Source organism: Delphinus delphis, chromosome 4 (genome assembly GCF_949987515.2).
Source record: "Delphinus delphis chromosome 4, mDelDel1.2, whole genome shotgun sequence".
Classification (NCBI taxonomy): domain Eukaryota; kingdom Metazoa; phylum Chordata; class Mammalia; order Artiodactyla; family Delphinidae; genus Delphinus; species Delphinus delphis.
This window is the reverse complement of record NC_082686.1, coordinates 70153049-70172567: the sequence shown is the minus strand read 5'-3', so window position 1 is coordinate 70172567 and position 19519 is coordinate 70153049. Positions and strand designations below refer to the sequence as shown.

General features: G+C 52.0%; 1 protein-coding gene across 5 annotated transcripts in view; it reads left to right on the top strand.

The window, feature by feature from the left end:
* Positions 1-421: 421 nt before the first annotated feature.
* The window catches only part of LOC132424763 (integrin beta-5-like), an 86082-nt gene continuing 66984 nt past the window's right edge, over positions 422-19519 (top strand). Inside the window, exons 1-2 of one of the 5 annotated variants that reach the window (XM_060010805.1) lie at positions 422-1028; positions 10686-10771. In XM_060010805.1, the coding sequence (XP_059866788.1) occupies positions 959-1028; positions 10686-10771 (156 nt within the window). In that variant the 5' untranslated portion in view covers positions 422-958. The remainder of the gene's footprint in view (positions 1029-10685; positions 10772-19519) is intronic. The other 4 variants (XM_060010806.1, XM_060010807.1, XM_060010808.1 and 1 more) reach the window with 4 other exon arrangements.

Genomic DNA, 19519 nt, shown 5'->3' with positions numbered 1-19519 from the left:
TTCAGTTTATTTGTTCGGCTTCACGGAAACCGCCAGCGTATCGACATACGAAAAAAGCAGAATAGTGACATATTGGCCAGCCTCGAATCCGCGTAAAGGGCAAAACTTTAATGAGGGAGGGAAAAGTGCGTTTTGTGTGTGTCTCCACGCCCCACGTGCCCTCACTTCCCCACAGAGCACGTCGCCTCGCGGTAACACTCGCCGGTGCCTCCGTCCCTCCGGCGAGCACGGCTTCGAGAGGACTAGACTGCCACGGCACGATTCCCCGCTCCCCGCCCCGGACCCGCTCTCTCTCCTTAAATCCAGCAACCCCAAGTATAATCTCGGCTCGCCCGTGGAGCGTGCCCCTCCCCCTTCCCGTAGCTGCTAGGGAAGCCGGGCCAGACGCTACCCCAGGATTTCGACCCCTGCCCGGGCCGCCAGGTGCGCCGGAAGCAACTTGCACCTGGATGCCCTCGGCCTCCCGTGCTGGCCGGTCCCCGGGAGGGGCGGAGCTCGGCCCGCCCCGCCTCGCCGTAAGCTGACCTTGTGGCAGCCGGGCGGGGGCCGGGACGGGGAGAGAAGGGGAGGAGTAAGGAGAGGAGGAAAGTGGAGCCCCGCGGGCCGGAGGGAGGAAGAAAAGGGAAGGGGCGGAGGCGACGGGCGCAGTGTACCGGCGCGCGGGGGAGCCTCAGCCCGTGGTGCGTGCAGGAGCCGGAGTCCTCCCTGCACAGAGCCGCCCGCCGGGACCGTCCCGAGCGGCGACACCCCGGGCGTCCCGGCCGGGGAGCCGGCGCAGCGGCGGCCCCGGGACTCGGCGGCAAGCGCTGCGGGAGGGATGGTGGCGGCGGGGCGCGGGCCAGCGCAGCCGCCCCCGCCTCCCGCCAGGCCGCGGCCCCCGGCCCCCCGCCCCCGCGCCCCGGCCGCACGTCCCCGCGGAGTCCGCCGCCCGCGCCGCAGCTGAGCCGGGCGCCCCACCATGCCGCGGGCCCCCGCGCCCCTGTACGCCTGCCTCCTCGGGCTCTGCACGCTCGTGCCCCGGCTCCCAGGTAAGCCGTGCCGCTGGCGGTGCAAAGAAACTTTGTGGCGCACGGAGCCGCCCTTGGCGTCTCGGAGGGGCAGGGCCCCGGGCCGTTGTCTGAAGGTGGGAGGCATCCTCGGGGCACTCTCAGGTGGCGAGCCGCTGGGGACGGCCCGGTGGGGGGCTTCCGAACTGCGTGCGCCACCCCGCTCGCGGCCCGCCGCAGCTCCGCAGGGCGGTCGTCGGCCTCCAGTCCCCTCCCGGGCGAGGAGGAGCCTTCCTGAGTAAACAGCCCTGCCCGTCTGCTGACCCAGCCCGCGAGCGCCCGCGCCCATTGCGCGGGGAGGGCCGCCGCCAGCCCCGCGTCGGGATCTGGGCTCTGCACTCCCGGCACAAAGCGGCCCTTGTGGCCGGCCGGGGGCGGCGGGCTGCTGGGAGGCGCCGAGTGATGCCACCGGTACCCTGGTCCCGGGGAGACGAAGGGCAGCTGGAGGCGCGTGACCCGGAGTCTTCGCTGGAGCCAAAGCGTGGGGGCCAGGGCTACTACTCCCGAGGGCTAGTCTCCTGGAAACGCGGGTGTTCAGGCCCTCGTAGCGAATCCTAGAGTTTCACCGCGCCTAGGCCAGCCGCTTTCCTGTAAAGATGTAACCCCCTCTTTCCTCCCCCAAGCCCTCGCATACCCGAGGGGAGACCCGCGTCCCAAACCACAGCCCCACCTGGGAACCAAGCCCCAGCTGGAACATCCCAATCTGATTCCTTCTGCCTGGCTTTATCCCGGAGTTTACAAACACCCCGTACAGCACACTCCCTTAATTCTGGAGGATTGATTCTGGAACGGAGGGCAGGGGGTGTGCAGTTGCACTCGCGCGATACTGCCCGGGGTCGGCGGCTGCGTGAGGAGCCCTCAGTTACCTGCTTTAAGTTTTCGGAGTTGGGAGGGGGCTGGATGTGGCAGTTGGGAGGCCACAGCGGAGGGATGCTCTGTTGGGCGCTGGGGCTGCCAGGCAGATGAGCTACCGCCATCCCATCCCCCCTCCCCCAAACGCAGGAAGCTCCAAACTTTCTCCTTTCCCGTAGGAGATAATTGTGTTGGGGTGCTCGATTCACTTTCAAGCCCGAGATTCTCGATTGCTCTCGGGAAGCAAATGTCTGGCTGCGAGGGAGGGAAGGACTGTCCCCTGCCGTGTCTCATTTACATGAAGGCAGTGGAGGTTTCTGTCTGAGAGACAGGAGAGGTCTAGGCAAACAAAAACTTTCTTCAGGGCCTAATTCAAAGTTATTACTGTAGCAGGTTTCTTTTTTCACTCCAGAGCTTGGGGTAGATCACCGGTTTCCAAACACCCATCTGGCAACCAGTGCCCATTGCTGATGTTTTCATGGGTCCCCAGGGAAAGGCAAAGAGAAGGATGTATCTTGTGTCACACACAGGAGTATATCATTGCCAACAGCCCCCTGCTTCCCAAGGACTGTCCTTTAATTTGAAATTATGTCTTTTTTATTTTTGGTGGGAAAACTTTTTAATAATTTGTAATGATAATAGAGAGTGGTTTTCATTTTGAGCAAAAGAAAAAATCTGGCAATCCTATATACGTTCTACCTTCTCTTTTTGTTTTCTTTTTAAATCATAATGATCCTAATAATCTGTGAAATCCAGAAGTTTGGGAACTGCTGAAGGAGATGACTTCTTAGTTTCCTTACAGTTTGACATTCTGATTCTAGTAAAACCTTAAATACTTCCAGTTGCAAATAATTCTTTCAATACATTATTTTCCATTTGCGTTGTGATTTCTGTTTTTCCAAGTTTGTATACATCTTTCATCTGTGTGTTTAATCCAGCAGGAAATAGACTTCTAATTTGAGGGGGCTCACTTCAAACAAGTCCCTGGCAGGCTGACAGCCCCCATCCCAGGGTTATCAGCTCTCCTTATTATCCCCTTGCCGAGGGCCTCCAGACAGGACCCGAAGATATGGCCTTCGCACATAACCAGGGAAGGGTTTCTCTGGGGTGAGACCCTTGATCTTTGCTAAGAAGGAGGGAGGAGTGTGGCATTGATCGGGCTGCGGAACTGGAGTCATGTTTGCTATCATTGTTTATTAAAAGGAAAAAAATCAAATGTTCTTCTGGTGAATGTCCTGCACGTTAGAATGCTGGAAATCCTAGGAGAGCCCTTTATCCTATTTACTGCACTCCTCTTGGCAGCACTCCCTCCCCCCATGATTCCCTGGTCTATGCTGGGGCTGTTGGAATTTGGCCTTGGGTTTGCAGCCCTCCTCAGGTAACCAGGCAAAGGTTCAGAAATGCAAACAGGGGGTTTGGTGTGTCGGCTGCTGTTTACCCTAGGTATTTACACTTTAGCGCCATCATCCTTGAATTAGGGGGACTTTCAATAAAGGGGATTGAGGCAGAAGAGGGCAGGGCCTAATTAGCTCTAATTAGTATTCCTCTCCTGCTTGTTCTCCATGCTTATTTAGCTACTGAGGCAACGGAGAATTAAAATATCTAAGTAGTTGGCAGAAGGCCCTTCGTGCCTGCCTACCCTGGTAACTACTTTTTCTCCTCCAGTGAGCTCATGGAGACGTTCTGAGAAGTTTTAACATCGTGTGGGACGATTACACAGTACTTAAACGATGGTGCCCCTTTCACGTGGCGGTGTGCAGCTGTGTTAATGGGGTGGGGTCGCTTCACAGGTGTTTTCAGTTGGTCGGGGCGGAGGGCTGTGGTGTGTTTTCTTTCTTTCTGGTTGGAATGGGAGTAACGGCCTTTCTAAATGTAAAGGAACACTTTACTTATAGGTGCCCATTTGTTGGTGAGGCTGCCGCTTCTGTCGAATGCAGGGTTCGATTACTGGGCCACATGGTGAAAAGTTTGCTCCCAGACAGGCCTTGACACCTCCCCTGTGGCGGATGCTTGAAGCAGGGCTGTAGAGTGCCCCTCCCCACCTCCAGGCTAGTTCCCTACCCCACTGCCCCCCAGAGTTTTTCAGAGATGGTTGCTTGTCTCTTGTAGAGTTATTCTCAACTCTCGCTCAGAGTGATCCTGTTAAAACTCAAGTCAGATCGTGTCGCTCTGCTTCAAACCCTCCAGTGGCTTCCGGAAGTCTTGCCAGTGCCCTGCCAGGCTCTCCATGAATGCCCCCTGCCCCCCGTGCCTCTCACCACTTCCCCTCATGCACTTCAGTCCAGCACCGAGGGCCTCGTTGTCTTCGAGTTCAGCTGCAGGCCTTCCCTCTGCCTGGAATGCTCTCCCTACAGATCTCTGCATGGCGGGCCGCCTCCACACCCCCCCACACCCCCCAGCCTTTTCTCAGTGTCTCCAGCTCAGCCAGAGCTGCAGCCTCCTGCCCCACATTCTTCCTGTCTCCTTGCCTTCCTTGATTTTTCTCCCTAGCACTTATCACCATCTAACGTACTTCCTTATCCGGAGTATCGTCCATCTTCTCTTCTGAGCATTGTGCCCTCACCAGGACGTAAGCTCCGTGAGGGCAGGGAGCTTTGTCCGTTCTATTTGACACTGTATCCTCTGTGCCTAGAACAGTGCCTGACTCATACTTGTTGAATGAATGGATGAACACGAGTCTTGGTACTGTGTGTGTGTGTTGGAGGCGGAGTGTCCCGTCCTCACCTCCTTGCCTCCTCCTACAACTAGCTTTGAGGTCAGGGACTATGCATGTAACTTATTAGGAGGAAACATTCATTGTTGTGAGGGAGAGAACTCATTTGAGTGTGTCAAGATTTTTTGAGCTGGAATCTATGATAGAGGCCGTTTAGTCCACCCCTGGAATTGTTTGCAGGAAGATGCCGAGGCCAGGAAAGGTTAAATGACTTGTAGCCAATAAGTGACAGAACAAGTACTTGGATCTTTCGTGCCAGGAAAGCCTTTTCCTCAGCCCATGACTCCAGCCCAAATGTTCCGTCCTCTGTGAAGCCTTGTCTGCATCCCTCAGATGGAGCAGAGTTGGCCTCTCCTTCCCTTGCTCTCATAGCATATTCTGTCTGGTAGAGAGACTGGGGGCTGCCTCATCTGCCACGTGGTGAATTGCCAGGTCTCACTTACCTTTAGGTCCCTGATACGGACACAATGATTGGTCCTCAGTTGAGTCCTCCCCACCCGGCCACTCCTACCATGGTTTCAATGACCTTAAAACCCTCAACTTCCTAAACATGTAAAACAATTTTAGTTACAGAAAAGTCGAGAAGGTAGTATAGAGAGTTCCCGTATGCCCCACTTCCGGTTTTGCCTGTTATATTTACATCTTGCATTCATATGACATATTTGTTACAATGAATGAACCACATCAATACGTTATAATTAACGAAAATCCGGGGCTCCTTAGTTGCGGCGTGTGGGATCTAGCTCCCTGACCAGGGATCGAATCCACATCCCCTGCATTGGAAGGCAGATTCTTAACCACTGTGCCACCAGGGAAGTCCCCAGTTGTCTTTTTACAAATAAATTTTTGAATAGGTAATATATTCACATACTTTTTAAAAGCATAACAAGTGTAGGGTGAGAGATCTCTTTTCCATGCTTGTTGCCCGTTAGTCTGGGGCATTGCCCCCACCCCCTTCCCTGCTCAGACCATCCCTGTCAGTTTCTTACGGATCCATAGTGTTTTCTGTACATTTATTACAGATCTCCCTCCCCCAGTTTTATTGAAAGGCAGCACTAAACACACTGTTCTGTATTGCCTTTTCTGTTAACTTAGCGATAAGTGTATCCGAGTGAGCTTCATATCGGTGTGAAGGGAATAGGGAGCATGCACATTCTTTTTTAAAGCCACTTAGTATTCTAGTATTTGAATTGGTGTTTTAAAAAAAACAAGTCATATCTGTAAAGCCGACGTTGTTGCGTGTTTTTGCAGATGTCTGCTGTTCAGAAAGGCAGTAAAGATATAAACAAGACAGATCCTTCCTAGGGCGTATTTACACTTCATGGTAACATCTTTAGACTGATGACTCTTTAATTGCTAGAATCAGCACTGGAAAGACTTTGTCACACGTGGGGATTGTGGTTCAGGGCATGGGAAGAGGCACTCCAGTGCCTTACCACTTCCCCCCCGCCCCCCGCAAACAAGAATGATGAAATGTTTTTATTTTCTGTTGTCTTGAAAACAACGAGTAAAATGTAATTCGGGTTTGTGTTTCTCTCACCTAGCTGGAGGAGGGTGCAGGCAGGAAGGGATGGGTTAGGAGAAACATTTCACGCAGGAGAAACATTTCACGCATCTTGAAGGAAGAATCGGCCGGACATGGCGGCTGCCTGGATATGACTGATGACAGGCAAGGATGAGTCAATGAGTTTGGGAAGGAGACAGTGTTTTCAGATGATGGTTTGCAGTAAACCCCTGGCTTCAGAGACATTAAGGGCTGCAGGCAGTTGACATTGAGCTGGAATGGTCACTGTGCAAACAGTAACCAAGAAAAGTTGTGGCCACTGTCTGGGCTGCTAGCATCTATTACCATGACCTAGACACAACACTCTGACATTTGTGAACTGCAGCTGTTTTAACGTTTTTTTCATTGCTTCCTTCCTTTCAAAATGCTATTGGTGCCAAGTGACTCATCCAGCCAAATCTAAGCTTACTGAAATATTAATAGGTGGAAAGAGGAGAGATGCCAGAGGGAGTAAGGCTGGCACCGTGGCTCATATCAGCACACAGTCTATGCTTCTGGTTCCCCGAGTTCCTGGCTGCTACCTGGTCCCTGGCAGACTGTGAGCTCCTGGGGAGCAAGGCCTGGGTCATTCATCTCTGTATCTCTAGCATCCCCTAGTCCAGTGCTTGGCGTTTGGGACATGCTTAGAACAGGGTTTCTTGAATTTTAATTTGTCCCAACAGCAACCTAATTTTATTTTTATATTTAAAATAAATTTTTAATTTTTATACGATTGTAAAAGGTTACTTTCTATTTACAGTTACTACAAATTATAGCAATGTGATTTTAGAGGAATCATTTTGAGTGCAGGGAAACTACTTTACTATTTTGCATGTGAATATGTAAGAGTAACAGAAGCAATTAAGGATGACAAATATTTTATAGTTGTTCAGTATGTTTTCATACCAGATGCCTGTCACATCCCTGGAGCCTCTTCAGGATTACGTCCAAGGTCTTTCGGGCTGACAAAGCAGAAGACCAGAGCCCAGTCTGATATGGGTCAGAACGGAGGAGCCCTTAATGCTGTGAACCTGAGACCCCCGACCCAAGGTCCCAGAGCTCAGTGATGAGGCCCTGCTATTTAGAAAGTGGTGTTTGTGAATTTATGTTGATTAGGGCAGAGACATAAATGAGACATCCAATCTCAAATTCCTTTCTGACTGAGGGCCCGTTGGACTTCTCTTCTCCAGAGGACCCTGGAGCTCACTGGTCACATGGCCTGCGTCTGGGATGGTGCAGGGATCCCCAGGCAGGTACCTTACGTGGGCACTTGCCGACCAGTGCCCCTTCTGTTTTTTTGTTTGTTTGTTTGTTTGCTTTTGTGGTATGCGGGCCTCTCACTGTTGTGGCCTCTCCCACTGCAGAGCACAGGCTCCGGACGGGCCGCTCCGCAGCATGTGGGATCTTCCCGGACCAGGGCACGAACCCGTGTCCCCTGCATTGGCAGGCGGACTTTCAACCACTGCGCCACCAGGGAAGCCCCAGTGCCCCCTTCTGACCTCTTACTTGTAGACTGGGCTCCTTCTTTCAAGTCACTCTTGTTTTCTCATGTTTTCAACTGTAAAATGAGGTGACTTGATGAGCTCATGCTAAAGCATTTCTAGCTCCAGGGTTCTGCAATCCCATTATTTTTATAGAAATGATTTTATACATCAAAGCAAATGACATGCCACAAGGGCCTGAGTGTGTATTTGATAAGGTTGAGGAGAGCAGAAGAAAAGTCACTTTCATTCTAGTTTTGATTTTTTTCACCCCCTCAGGTAGTGGTTTCTGACAGGTAAGGAGATTTTTTTTTCCGGTTATCCACATCTATTTATTTAATGTCAATACTTCAAGCTAAGTGTTCTGGGGAATATTTTTTTTTTAATTGAAGTATAGTTGATTTACAATGTTGTGTTTATTTCTGCTGTACAGCAAAGTGATTCAGGTAAGGAGATTAGACCAAAACATTGAACTGGCATTTTGAAACTTTTCCTGCCATCATTCTCTTTTTTAAAAGGCTTTTTTATTTTATTATATTTTGTTTTATTTTATTTATTTATTTATTATCCCTCCCCTCCCCCCTTATCCCTCGGTAACTATAAGTTTATTTTCTACATCTGTAACTCTATTTCTGTTTTGTAGATAAGTTCATTTGTAGCCTTTCTTTTAGATTCCACATATAAGCGATATCATATGATATTTGTCTTTCTCTGTCTGACTGACTTTACTCAGTATGACAATCTCTAGGACCATCCATGTTTCTGCAAATGGCATTATTTAAAAGGTGTTTTAAAAAGTGCCTATCTGGGGCTTCCTGGTGGCGCAGTGGTTGAGAGTCCGCCTGCCAGTGCAGGGGACGAGGGTTCGTGCCCCGGTCCGGGAGGATCCCACATGCCGCGGAGCGGCTGCGCCTGTGAGCCATGGCCGCTGAGCCTGCGCGTCCGGAGCCTGTGCTCCGCGACGGGAGAGGCCGCGGCCGTGAGAGGCCCGCGTACCGCAAAAAAAAAAAAAACAAAAAAGTGCCTATCTGAATGTCTCCAAGTGAGTGGATTCATTTTAAAATGAGAAAGGAGGTTGTCAAGGCGGACAGGAGGCAGGCAAGCCCAACTTCCCCGTGGGCTGGATTCTGAGACCTTCTTGGTGAGTGTTTGGGACCTGGAAAGGACTCTACCTCCTGAAATAAGGCGTGCATGGTGGTTGGTCCCAGCTTGTTTATTCTGGAAAATGTGTTCTGAGTCCAATACTGCACCCAGGAGGTCCTTCTGTAGGCCTGGCAGTGAGATTGTGGTCCCCCAGCTCCAGGGGTATGAGGCAGGGGCCCCAACAGGGCGATGGCTGGTGGGGAGGGTTCAGGTTGGGGTCTCTGGCTGGGGAAAACCATCATTCTCGCCCTCTGTGGGCTTCCAAAGCTGCCCTGCCTTTCCTCCTAGCACCTCAGGTTCCATCCCAGCTGCCATTCTTATCCCAAATGGTATTTGTTCCCTCTAGTGTGGGGTGACACAGTGCAGCTTCCTGCGTCACCCACTTTCTGAGGATTTTCACTGCTAGTGACAAAGAAGAAGCAGAGAGTTAAAATGAGCAAATTAGGGAAATGTTACAGTTTTAAGATGTCTTACAACCAATATTGTTATGTTGTTTTGTGGAGCTAGGGAATAGTCTCCGCCTCCCGGTGTTTTCTCCTCCACTCTCTCTTGTTAATCTCCTTGACTCTTTTTTTTCCCCTTTATGGTCTGAGCCCTTCTTCCTGGGGCTGGTGGCCCTGGGTTTTTCTTTTTTCTATTTATCTGCTGTGCCCCTAGGCAGTAACCAGAAGAGACCAGTGGGTCTGTTAGTGCTGTGAGGACCAAATAAAGTTATTTCTGTTCAGAGAAAAACCAACCAGTTCTGCTCTTGGTCAAAAGAAATCTGTCGGGGATGTTTCAGAAAGGAAGACAAAGAACTGGATGCTAAGTTTCACCAAGAATGTCTTTGCTGTTGGGGGTGGGAGCTGGAGGGGGGGGTAGAGTGAGGTAGGGAGGTGGGTGAGGAGAGGGGACAAGGGCTTTAACCTCAGTACCACAGTGGAGCCTGCCTCGGGAGGCCCCTCCCCATATGAACGGCACAGGGACAGGGGGTGGAGGAGGTACTGGCCTGGGCTTGAAATAAGTGACTTTTATAGCAATAAAGAAGTTTCCTTCTAATCTTAGTTTCTGATTTTATTTAAAAATCAGGGATGGATTTTGAATTTGATCAAATGCCTTTTTATTACCTCCTGAGGCGGTATGTTTTTTTCTTACTTGACCTACTAGTAGATATATTGAATTAATGGATTTCCCATATCTTAAGCTGACATTGTATTCCTGGGATGTATTCTTTTTTTTTTTTTTTTTTTTTTTCCGGTACGTGGGCCCCTCACTGTTGTGGCCTCTCCCGTTGCGGAGCACAGGCTCCGGACACGCAGGCTCAGCGGCCATGGCTCACGGGCCCAGCCGCTCTGCGGCATGTGGGATCTTCCCGGACCAGGGCACGAACCCGTGTCCCCTGCATCGGCAGGCGGACTCTCAACCACTGCGCCACCAGGGAAGCCCTGGGATGTATTCTTCTTTAAGGGCTGTGCTCGCTTCTTTTGGTACACTGGTGTGACAGTACCTGATTTAGGATTTTCTTATGCCTGAAGAAGATCGATCGGTTTTTTGTTTTTTCTTTCCTTTTTGTACTATTTTTGTCATTTTGGCTGGACTAAGTGTAAAGGGGCCTTGTTCCCCCTCAATGAGGCAGGACCTGCTGTGTTACTGGAGAAGGCGGTGGGAACTAAGTGGGTGCAGCAGAAGGAATGGGAGTTGCTAACACAAGTGTGCACGTGGTGGGTGCTTCAGAAACTGTCAGTCTTTAGCTTTGGCCAGTGAGCCTTCACCTGCAGTTAGCACAGGGGCCTTGCACTCCTCAGCCTCGCGGAGGTCCCCTGGTAAAAAAAAAAAGGAAGTGACTCCTCCTCCCGCCCCATTCGAAAACCTCATTAATAGAGGTTACGGCCAGAAACTAATTGGTGCATCTTTATCTTTCTTTGAAGGTCTCAACATATGCACTAGTGGAAGTGCCACCTCTTGTGAAGAATGTCTGCTAATCCACCCAAAATGTGCCTGGTGCTCCAAAGAGGTATGTGGGAGGGGGAGGGGAGGAATGCTGTGAGGGGGTGGGGGAGGGGTGGGGGAGGGCGTGGGCTGCACCACAGCACACAAGTTGACTGTGCAGAAAGTGTGCAGATTCTGCGAATTGCCTCTTCCTCTTTCTCCCAAGGCGATGACGAAAAGAAAAGCTACATTTTTATAAGTTGGGTCTCTAGGTAGTGTTGAATGTTTTAATCCTGTTTGGGGGAAGCAAGGTCTTCCTTCCCTTTTGTGGGGGAACCAGTTAGGACTCTTGTATAGTTTTCTGCAATTTGGTAAAAGACCTGAGCTTGTGAACTGAGTCTGTTGCATAACAATTTAAAACATGCCTGGGTGGGTGGCCTGTTGGTGGACGCCAGTCATTGTGGAGTGGCTTATCTGAGGATGAATAATATGAACTGGCCTCTGTGAAATGATTTGATTTGAAAACAATGGCTGATGTTTCTTCAAACCCTATAGGAAGGGATGTAAGTTTGGGGTGGTGATAGGCATATTGCTGTCGTAAAGCAATACAAATACCAGTGCTTGGTGGGCTCATCAGGAAATATTCAATTTCTAACCCTCCTGTCTTGGGGGAAATTTCTAGGTCACTTTTCTAAACTTGTTAGAACCATGGAGCACAAACCCTCTCTGCACTAGTACACCATTAAAGTTATTCTTAAAAGAACCCAAGATTTGCCATTTGGGCTGCCTCAGCCTCTGCAGTTCAGTGTGCGTGCCTGTCAGGAGGAGCAAGGATGGCTCCTGGGAGGCCAGACCTCATCGCCATGATGCAACCCCAGAAGTCTAGGGACTCCTTTAGCCTCTGATGGCTAAAAACAATCGTGTGGGGACCCCCTACTAGATGCCGCACACTTCGTATATCGTATGTCTAATCCGCACGACAGCTCTGTCGGGTGGGTGGCAATACACCCGTTTTACTGATGGAAATCTCAGTCTCAGAGCGGGGAAGTGACTGTTTCAAGGCCACACCATTTTCCAAAGCTAGGGTTTCAGTCTGGCTTCCTGGACTTCCGAGCCCAGGCTCTCTCTTCTAGGCTACACTGCCTCTTCCATGTGACTCTTCTAGAATTTTTTCTAGTAGAGAGTAAGATTACTAAACAAGCTACTTTGAGAGAGGACTCTTCCCAACATATGAACCCCTCGTATTTGTGCTTAATTGTACTGTCTTTGTTATCAACTTTCTTTAAAACCTTTCACTGGTTCCTTATGACCTGCATGACAAATCCAAGTTTTGTAGCCCCTGCCTGCCTCCCCACCTTCATCCCTTGCTTGCCCCCAAGACTTTAGCCCCAGGGAATGACTCGAAGGTCCCCAGAGAGTCCTGACTGATGAACACCCTCATGGTTTTCCCTGTGCTGCTGCTTCTCTTGCAGGGCCTTCCTGGCTTTCCCCTCCTTTCCCTGACCAACACCTTGTCTTCAGTTTTCAAGAGTTAGTTCAAGGGCTTCCCTGGTGGCGCAGTGGTTAAGAATCCGCCTGCCAATGCAGGGGACACGGGTTCGAGCCCTGGTCCAGGAAGATCCCACGTGCCATGGAGCAACCGAGCCCGTGCGCCACAACTACTGAACCCGTGCACCACAACTACTGAACCCGTGCACCACAACAACTGAAGCCCACGTGCCTAGAGCCCGTGCTCCACAACAAGGGAAGCCACCGCACTGAGAAGCCTGTGCTTCTCACTCAATGAAGAGTAGCCCCTGCTCACTGCAACTAGAGAAAACCCGCGCACAGCAATGAAGACCCAACACAGCCAAAAATTAAAAAAAAGGAAGTTAGTTCAAGACTCATCTACTCCATGAAAACTTCCATGGTTTTCCCCCAGACACATCTGTCTGTCCACCCAACCATCTATCCATCCATCTGTCCACCCAACCATCTATCCATCCATCTGTCCAACCATCCATCTGTCCATCCATCCGTCCATCCATCCATCCATCTGAAATTAAAATGTAAGCTCCCTCCACCAGAATGTTATGGCAGTGGTTTTATCTGGTTTCTTCACTGCTGGATCCCCCACACCCTGACTGGTGCCTGGCACATAGTAGTTGCTCAGTAAGATTGATGGAAGGATTTCACTGAGTGGCTGTTTATTACGTGTCTGCACGTACAGGCCATGACCACCTCTTTGTCTCCCCTGTAGTCCGTCCTCCTTCTGTCGCACTTATAGCCTCTTATTCTGTGCATTTGTTTTCATGCCTGCTTCCAATTAAATCATCATCTCCTTGAGAATCTTTGTCTTATTCATCTTCAGATCTGGCCAAGAATCTGGCAGGAATTCATATTTGATAAAAGAAGCCTGCTAAAAAGACATGGAGTTAGAAAACGAAAGTTTAAATCTCAGTTTTACCATGATTTATTGTCACTTTCTTTTTTTTTAAAATTTTTTTTTTTTTTTTTTTTTTTTTTTGCGGTACCCGGGCCTCTCACTGCTGTGGCCTCTCCCGTTGCGGAGCACAGGCTCCGGACACACAGGCTCAGCAGCCATGGCTCACGGGCCCAGCCGCTCCGCGGCATGTGGGATCCTCCCGGACCAGGGCACGAACCCGTGTCCCCTGCATCGGCAGGTGGACTCTCAACCACTGTGCCACCAGGGAAGCCCTATTGTCACTTTCTTGGTATGTAAAATGAAGATGACAGTTCTCACCCTCCAGCATTTTGGTAGTACAAAATGAGATCAGTTCATGAGAGGGCTTGTGGCTGGGACCGCTAAGTAACCAAGCCTCCTGAACCTCGTCATCTACGGATATCTTCTAGTGGAATGTGGGCAGTGCGATTAGGAAGCCGGGCTGCATTGTCTACTTTAGGTCTCTTCCGTTCCTGTGCTAGTACTTCCCAAGTCTGACGTCCCAATCCTGGTAGTGACTGATGTTATCTCGCGGAGCATATCATTGTCCTGGCCCCACACCTGGGCTCGCTCTGTGCTTATAGCCTCAATCTTGGCTGAAGAACCTCCTGTGATGCCTGCCTGGGAACGCGGCTTCCCATCCTCTTGGGAGGTGAACTTTCCCCATGGCCTGAGTGTGTTTCAGAGAGCTGGGTTCGGGGCATTCAGGAATAGTTTTGATCAACCCCTGCCTCTTAGCAAGACAGGATAAGTGTGGCCGAGTGCCTTAACAGTGAATCCTGGGACATCAGCACAGAAGTGAGGTTTCTGCCAAGAACACACGACCTGTGTGCGCTGGAGGGCTGGTGCCGAGTGGAGGGCCAGGTCCCTAACTAGTGTGTTCCCGTGGATGCTGATCCCCCGCTAGCCACCCTGGGGCTGCATACCGCCGCAGATTAACCCCGAACACATTCCGTCAGGAGCCCGAACACATTCCGTCAGGAGCCCGCTGCTCCAGATCCCACAATGGCTTCCTTATTTATTTGGGGTGGAGGTGGGGACGTCTTGCTCTGCATTTAACACTGCTTGGAGCCTAATTCCATCTCCTCTCCCCAGTCCCCCCTCTCGTCCCTGTATTCTCCCACAGGTGTGGCGTTTGAGTCAGACAGTGCCCTCACCGCCGCCCCCCGTCTCCACACTTCATGCTGGTTCTGTCTGCCTGGGTCTGCTGTATGGCCCCGTTAACCTGGCTCTCCTGTCTTCCTTTTCTAACTGGCTTAATTTTCCCTGGTGGCTTTAGACAAGGGGTCCCCAAGCTCTGGGCCACGGACCGGTACTGGTCTGTGGCCTGTTAGGAACCGGGCCGCACAGCAGGAGGTGAGCGGCGGGCCAGCGAGCGAAGCTTCATCAGCCGCTCCCCATCGCTCGCATTACCGCCTGAGCCATCCCGCCCCCCCCATGGAAAAATTGTCTTCCACGAAACCGGTCCCTGGTGCCAAAAAGTCTGGGGACCGCTGCTTTATTATTTTTTTTAATGTGTTTGGGGATATTTAAAAAAATTTTATTTATTTTTGGCTGTGTTGGGTCTTCGTTGCTGCGTGCAGGCTTTCTCTAGTTGCGGTGAGCGGGGGCTACTGTTCGTTGTGGTGCGCGGGCTTCTCATTGCGGTGGCTTCTCTTGTGGCGGAGCACGGGCTCTAGGTGTGTGGGCTTCAGTAGTTGCAGCACGCGGGCTCAGTAGTTGCGGCACACGGGCCCTAGAGTGCACGGGCTTCAGTCGTTGCGGCGCATGGGCTCAGTAATGGCGCACGGGCTGAGTTGCTCCGCGGCATGTGGAATCTTCCCGGATCAGGGCTCGAACCGTGTCCCTTGCTTTGGCAGGTGGATTCTTAACCACTGTGCCACCAGGGAAGTCCTGGCACCTTTGCTTTAGACCTTACCCTCTGGCTTCAAGACCAGAGTTGCCAGGCTCTCCCTTACCCTAGACGAGGAAGTGGAGGGTATGCTGCTGGTCTTTACCACACAGCTCAGCCCCTGTCTCCTGTCCTTCATCACAGCCCTGGGCTGTTCTCGGCCAGCTTGAACACTTCCTGTGCTGTTTGTACTGCACGGCGTAAAACATACAGCAAACTCTGGCAGCTTATTGTCTATTTTGTCCTTCATGTTTTAAAAGTAGACATTTGTCTCTGCTCCAAGAGAGTAAGTCTCACAACCCAGCTAGCTCTGAAGAGCCGTGTGCGGGGAAGAATGCGTGTGAATGCTTTTACGGCAAGGCCTCGGGACAGCCCATGTTATTTCCACTCACATTTTCTCACCTGAAACCAGTTACATCCCTCAGCCTAAGTGCAGTAGGAGCTGGGAGACTTCATCTAGCTGTGTGCTGGGGAGCAAGGGGGAAGGGGCTTTGTGGACCAGCAGCCTGTGCCAGGGGCAGGGAGGCCAGCGTGCTGGACAGAGGACAAGGTTTGGGGAGAAGTGGGCGGGGCTGAAGGACTGGCGTGTGGTCCCCCCGGCCCTGCACGGAAAGAAGGGTTGTGGGAGCCCCGGTGGAGGCAGAGGCAGACAGGGCGATGGCACTCAGGGTTGGGGGTGAGGGAGGCTCTTGAGGTGTGAACGTGAGCCAACCTGAGGCCATGTTGCTGTGAGCGGTCCAGGCTGCTGTGAAACCAGAGGGAGAAGGAGCGGGCAGGCGTGGCCACCCCGTGGAATCCCGCGGGACAAGAACAGGGAGGCCTGGGGCGCTTGGATGGTGGATGTAGGGGCAGACGTGGGAGGAGATGGAGAACCTGGGCCGCGGGGAAGGGTCTTTGCCTTGGAGGTGGACGTGGAGAGAAGGAATGAAGGGGTCAGTAGGACTGGAGGTGGGAATGTGAGGAAGGAGACAGAGTAGAGGCTGGGAAGCAAGACCGGCCGCCTGGGCCTCCTGGGAGATTACCGTGGTGGGGAAAGGAGAGGGAGGGCGCATGACCTGTAGTCTCCTTTGAGCTGGGAAGGAATGAAAAACATAAGCGTCCGCCCCAGCTCACGATAAAATACAGATCTATGGAGAGCATCTCTTTGCGGTCCTGAAAGAAGCATCTCGGCCTCTTGCAGGTGCTTCGTGAACATTTGTCCAGTGCATTAAGGGAGCCGAGCGGAAGCTGACAGGGACTTCCCCCTCCCCCAGGCAGGCAGGCCACGTGGGGGTGTGTTGACGGTGCACAGAGTTCAGTCTGTCATCCCTTAACCTTCTGCTTCCCTCCCCCGCCCCCTAATCCACAAGGGCTCCATCGAGCCAGGGCCGAAGCCCAGAGAGCAGCTGGCTCCGTGCCTCTGCCCAGCTCTCTGCCTGTTCACCAGTTTGCGACTTCTTCCCCCTCATCCCAGGATCTGGCAGTCTGCCCCCTTTCCTGCTTGGGTTCCTCTTCCCCCAGGCCTGCAGTTTCTCAACTCTTCCACCCTGCTGTTTGTTTCCACAGCAGGCAGCGAGGCGCCCAGAGGATGCGATGACCAGAGTGGCACAGGCGGACAAACCGAGTGCCCTGGCCATGGGGGCCTTGGGCGCAGGAGGGAGGTTTTTGATTAACAAAACGTAGGGGAGTTCAGTGTACAGTGAACAATAAACCTCATTATATCCTCCGTGTAATAGGCGATGGAGGGAGCAGAGGGGGCCAGGTGGTAACAACTCCGAGCGAGTGCCAGTGTCGGAACAAAAGTAAAAGCCATCTACATTTGGAACGCCTCCCTTTTCTTTCTTGTATTATTACCGCTTGGTGACTAAAAGCCCTGCAAGGTATTTCAAGTTCCAGCGTGCATTCTGTTGCTTCTCTTGGTAACTTGCCTGTCATGTAGTTACCCTTCCCTCGTGAGCCCTTTGGAGGGTTCGTGACGGTGTTTCTGGAGACCACGGACAGATGCTTCCTTCACAAACTGAAACCTCTTCTGGCACGGAGCCGTAAGCACCTGTGAGCCTTTGAGCTGCCCCGTGAGAGCCCATCCTGAAAGTAGTTTCCATTTTTCCGTGTTGAGATGAAGACTCGTACCTGTTTTTCTGCGTCAAGTGGCTATTTACCCTCCAAGTTTGATCGGTGGCAGGAGGAGCGCAGAACCTGAGGCAGCAAGGAAATACTAAATTCAGAGGATGGAGTTTGGGGGCCCAGAGTCAGTTTCCCGCTCTGGAATTCAGCCGTGACCTTGGCTGAGAAGAACACTGAGCTTGCTTCCAGAAAGCTGAGGCCGGAGGCACTTACACTTCTCTGGAGAACATACGCATGCACTTAGGCGTGTGGGCTTCTGATTCCTCATCTGTAGAAGTGAGGGGCTGGCACCAGATGATGCATCCGAGGTCCCTTCCCCCTGGAACTTGCTGTGTTCTGACACCTGGCAGAGGGTCAGGTGTCAGGTCTCTGGGATCTGAGGGCTCTTAGCACATCAGACTTCAGGGTGTCGCTCATGAGAGGAGGATTTTCTTAATCACGAGTCTTCCTTTCCTCCAAGGGTTTATAATTTGGGGCCTCTCCTCTGCATTCACTGAATTCGAAGCTTGGAAATTGTGGTATCGAGGCCTTGTCTTTATTTATACCGTGTGTGAACCTGGAAGGTCATAACTGTCACAATATATGCCCCTGGTCTTTGTGGTTTTGGTTCCTTTCTTTAAATATGCATCCATCCTTATTCAAAATTAAAATATCTGGAGAGGAGCTAGAGGAGGGGAATAGAGGGAAAGCCCGTGGGCTGGTGGGGTTACCATTCCCTGCGGGGTCTGCAGTGTTCTCCGTCCCTTTCTTGGGCAGCAAGAGCCTATGCTAGAAGTCAGTCATGGCTATTTTCAGACTGCATGCCGGAGAGACCTTCAACTGTTGTGGGCATCCTTGATTGATATCGAGGTAGCTGCCTTACTCTCAGAAGGTTCTCCAGACTTCCATGCCCAGAGGTGCCTCAGTCAGTGTCTTTGAGGTCCTAAAGACCTGCGACAGTGACAGGACTCAATAAATAAAGGCGTCTCAAAGGTTCTCAAGCACATCAGTGAAACCACTGGGGCTTCCCCAGGTAGCAAGCAACTGAACTCTGTGAAACAGGAGAAGGTTGGCAAACCTGATAGAAATGGATGGCCCTGAGGCCAAGTCTGAGTTTGGTATGAGTGCCATAGTAGGCTGTCCCTTGCTGCCTGTGCCGCTGGAGCTGCTGAGAAGTGGGTCCCCCGTACTGTCACATTGCTGAGCGGTAGGCACTTCTGAAGTCATCCTGCAACTGGCAGTTTGAATGTTCTCAGTGGTGGTTCTCGCGCTGGCAGCTGGGTGACAGGAGTTCACGGTCTTTCCTGCTGGTGCAGCAAACTTCACGGAAGCCACGTGCATTGGAGTGGAGGGTTGCTACCACCTTGAAGAATGTTACTAAGGAGAATGAAGGGAAAGCTGTTACCAATGAGGGGCATAGAGAGGGCTTTGCTCCTAACATCCTAGAGGATAAATGAGCCCCAGAGCACAATCAGGAAAGCCAGCTGCACAGACAAGGTTGTAACTGGCACTCTGTGGCTGCCTCTCAGTTCATCAGGTTTGGGAAGCACGTCCTGGACTTCAAGTCTCCTGAGGAGCCCAGCAGGTACATCTTCCCTGAGCAGCAGGTGGCCCTGTACAGGTCCTGCCTCAGGGACTGGTACTGCCTATCAAAAACGGCCTTTGAGCATATTGACTGGGAAGCTTGGACGAAGTTCATTGCTGGTGAAGGTGTCCAGGCATTAGGGAATGATTTTTTTTTGTGTGTGTGTGTGTGTTACGCGGGCCTGTCACTGCTGTGGCCTCTCCCGTTGCGGAACACAGGCTCCGGACGCGCAGGCTCAGCGGCCATGGCTCACGGGCCCAGCCTTTCCGCGGCATGTGGGATCTTCCCGGACCGGGACACGAACCCGTGTCCCCTGCATCGGCAGGTGGACTCTCAACCACTGCGCCACCAGGGAAGCCCTAGGGAATGATTTTGATGACGTGAATGGCTGAGGCTGTGGTGAGGAATCATGTAGCTGCCTCCTGCTTAGGGTGAAACAGATTGGCTCTGTGACCTAGTCTATTCCGGAATGCAGGCTGCTTCAGACCAAGGGGAGGGCCGTTAGGGGTTTCCATCGCCCCCGGGAGACTGAAGATGCTTTCCTCGCCAGCCTGGTGGGGTGGGGGAGGGGATGTGCACTGGTCTGGTGGAGACAGGTGCACTTTGACAGTCAGAACTGGGTGGAGGACAGCCAGCTCCGTGGAGTTGGGGGAGCTGGCAGCAAGGCCAGCATGCTGGCAAGAAGTTCAGAAATTCTCTAGCCACGTACGCTCTGAGCAGGCGAACCCCTAAGCCCTTTCAGCTCTGGACAGCTAATTCACCCTGTGCTTCACACAGCTCAAGACAGCAGTCTCATACCTGTAAGGCCCTCAGGAAGTTACCTCTCCTTTCC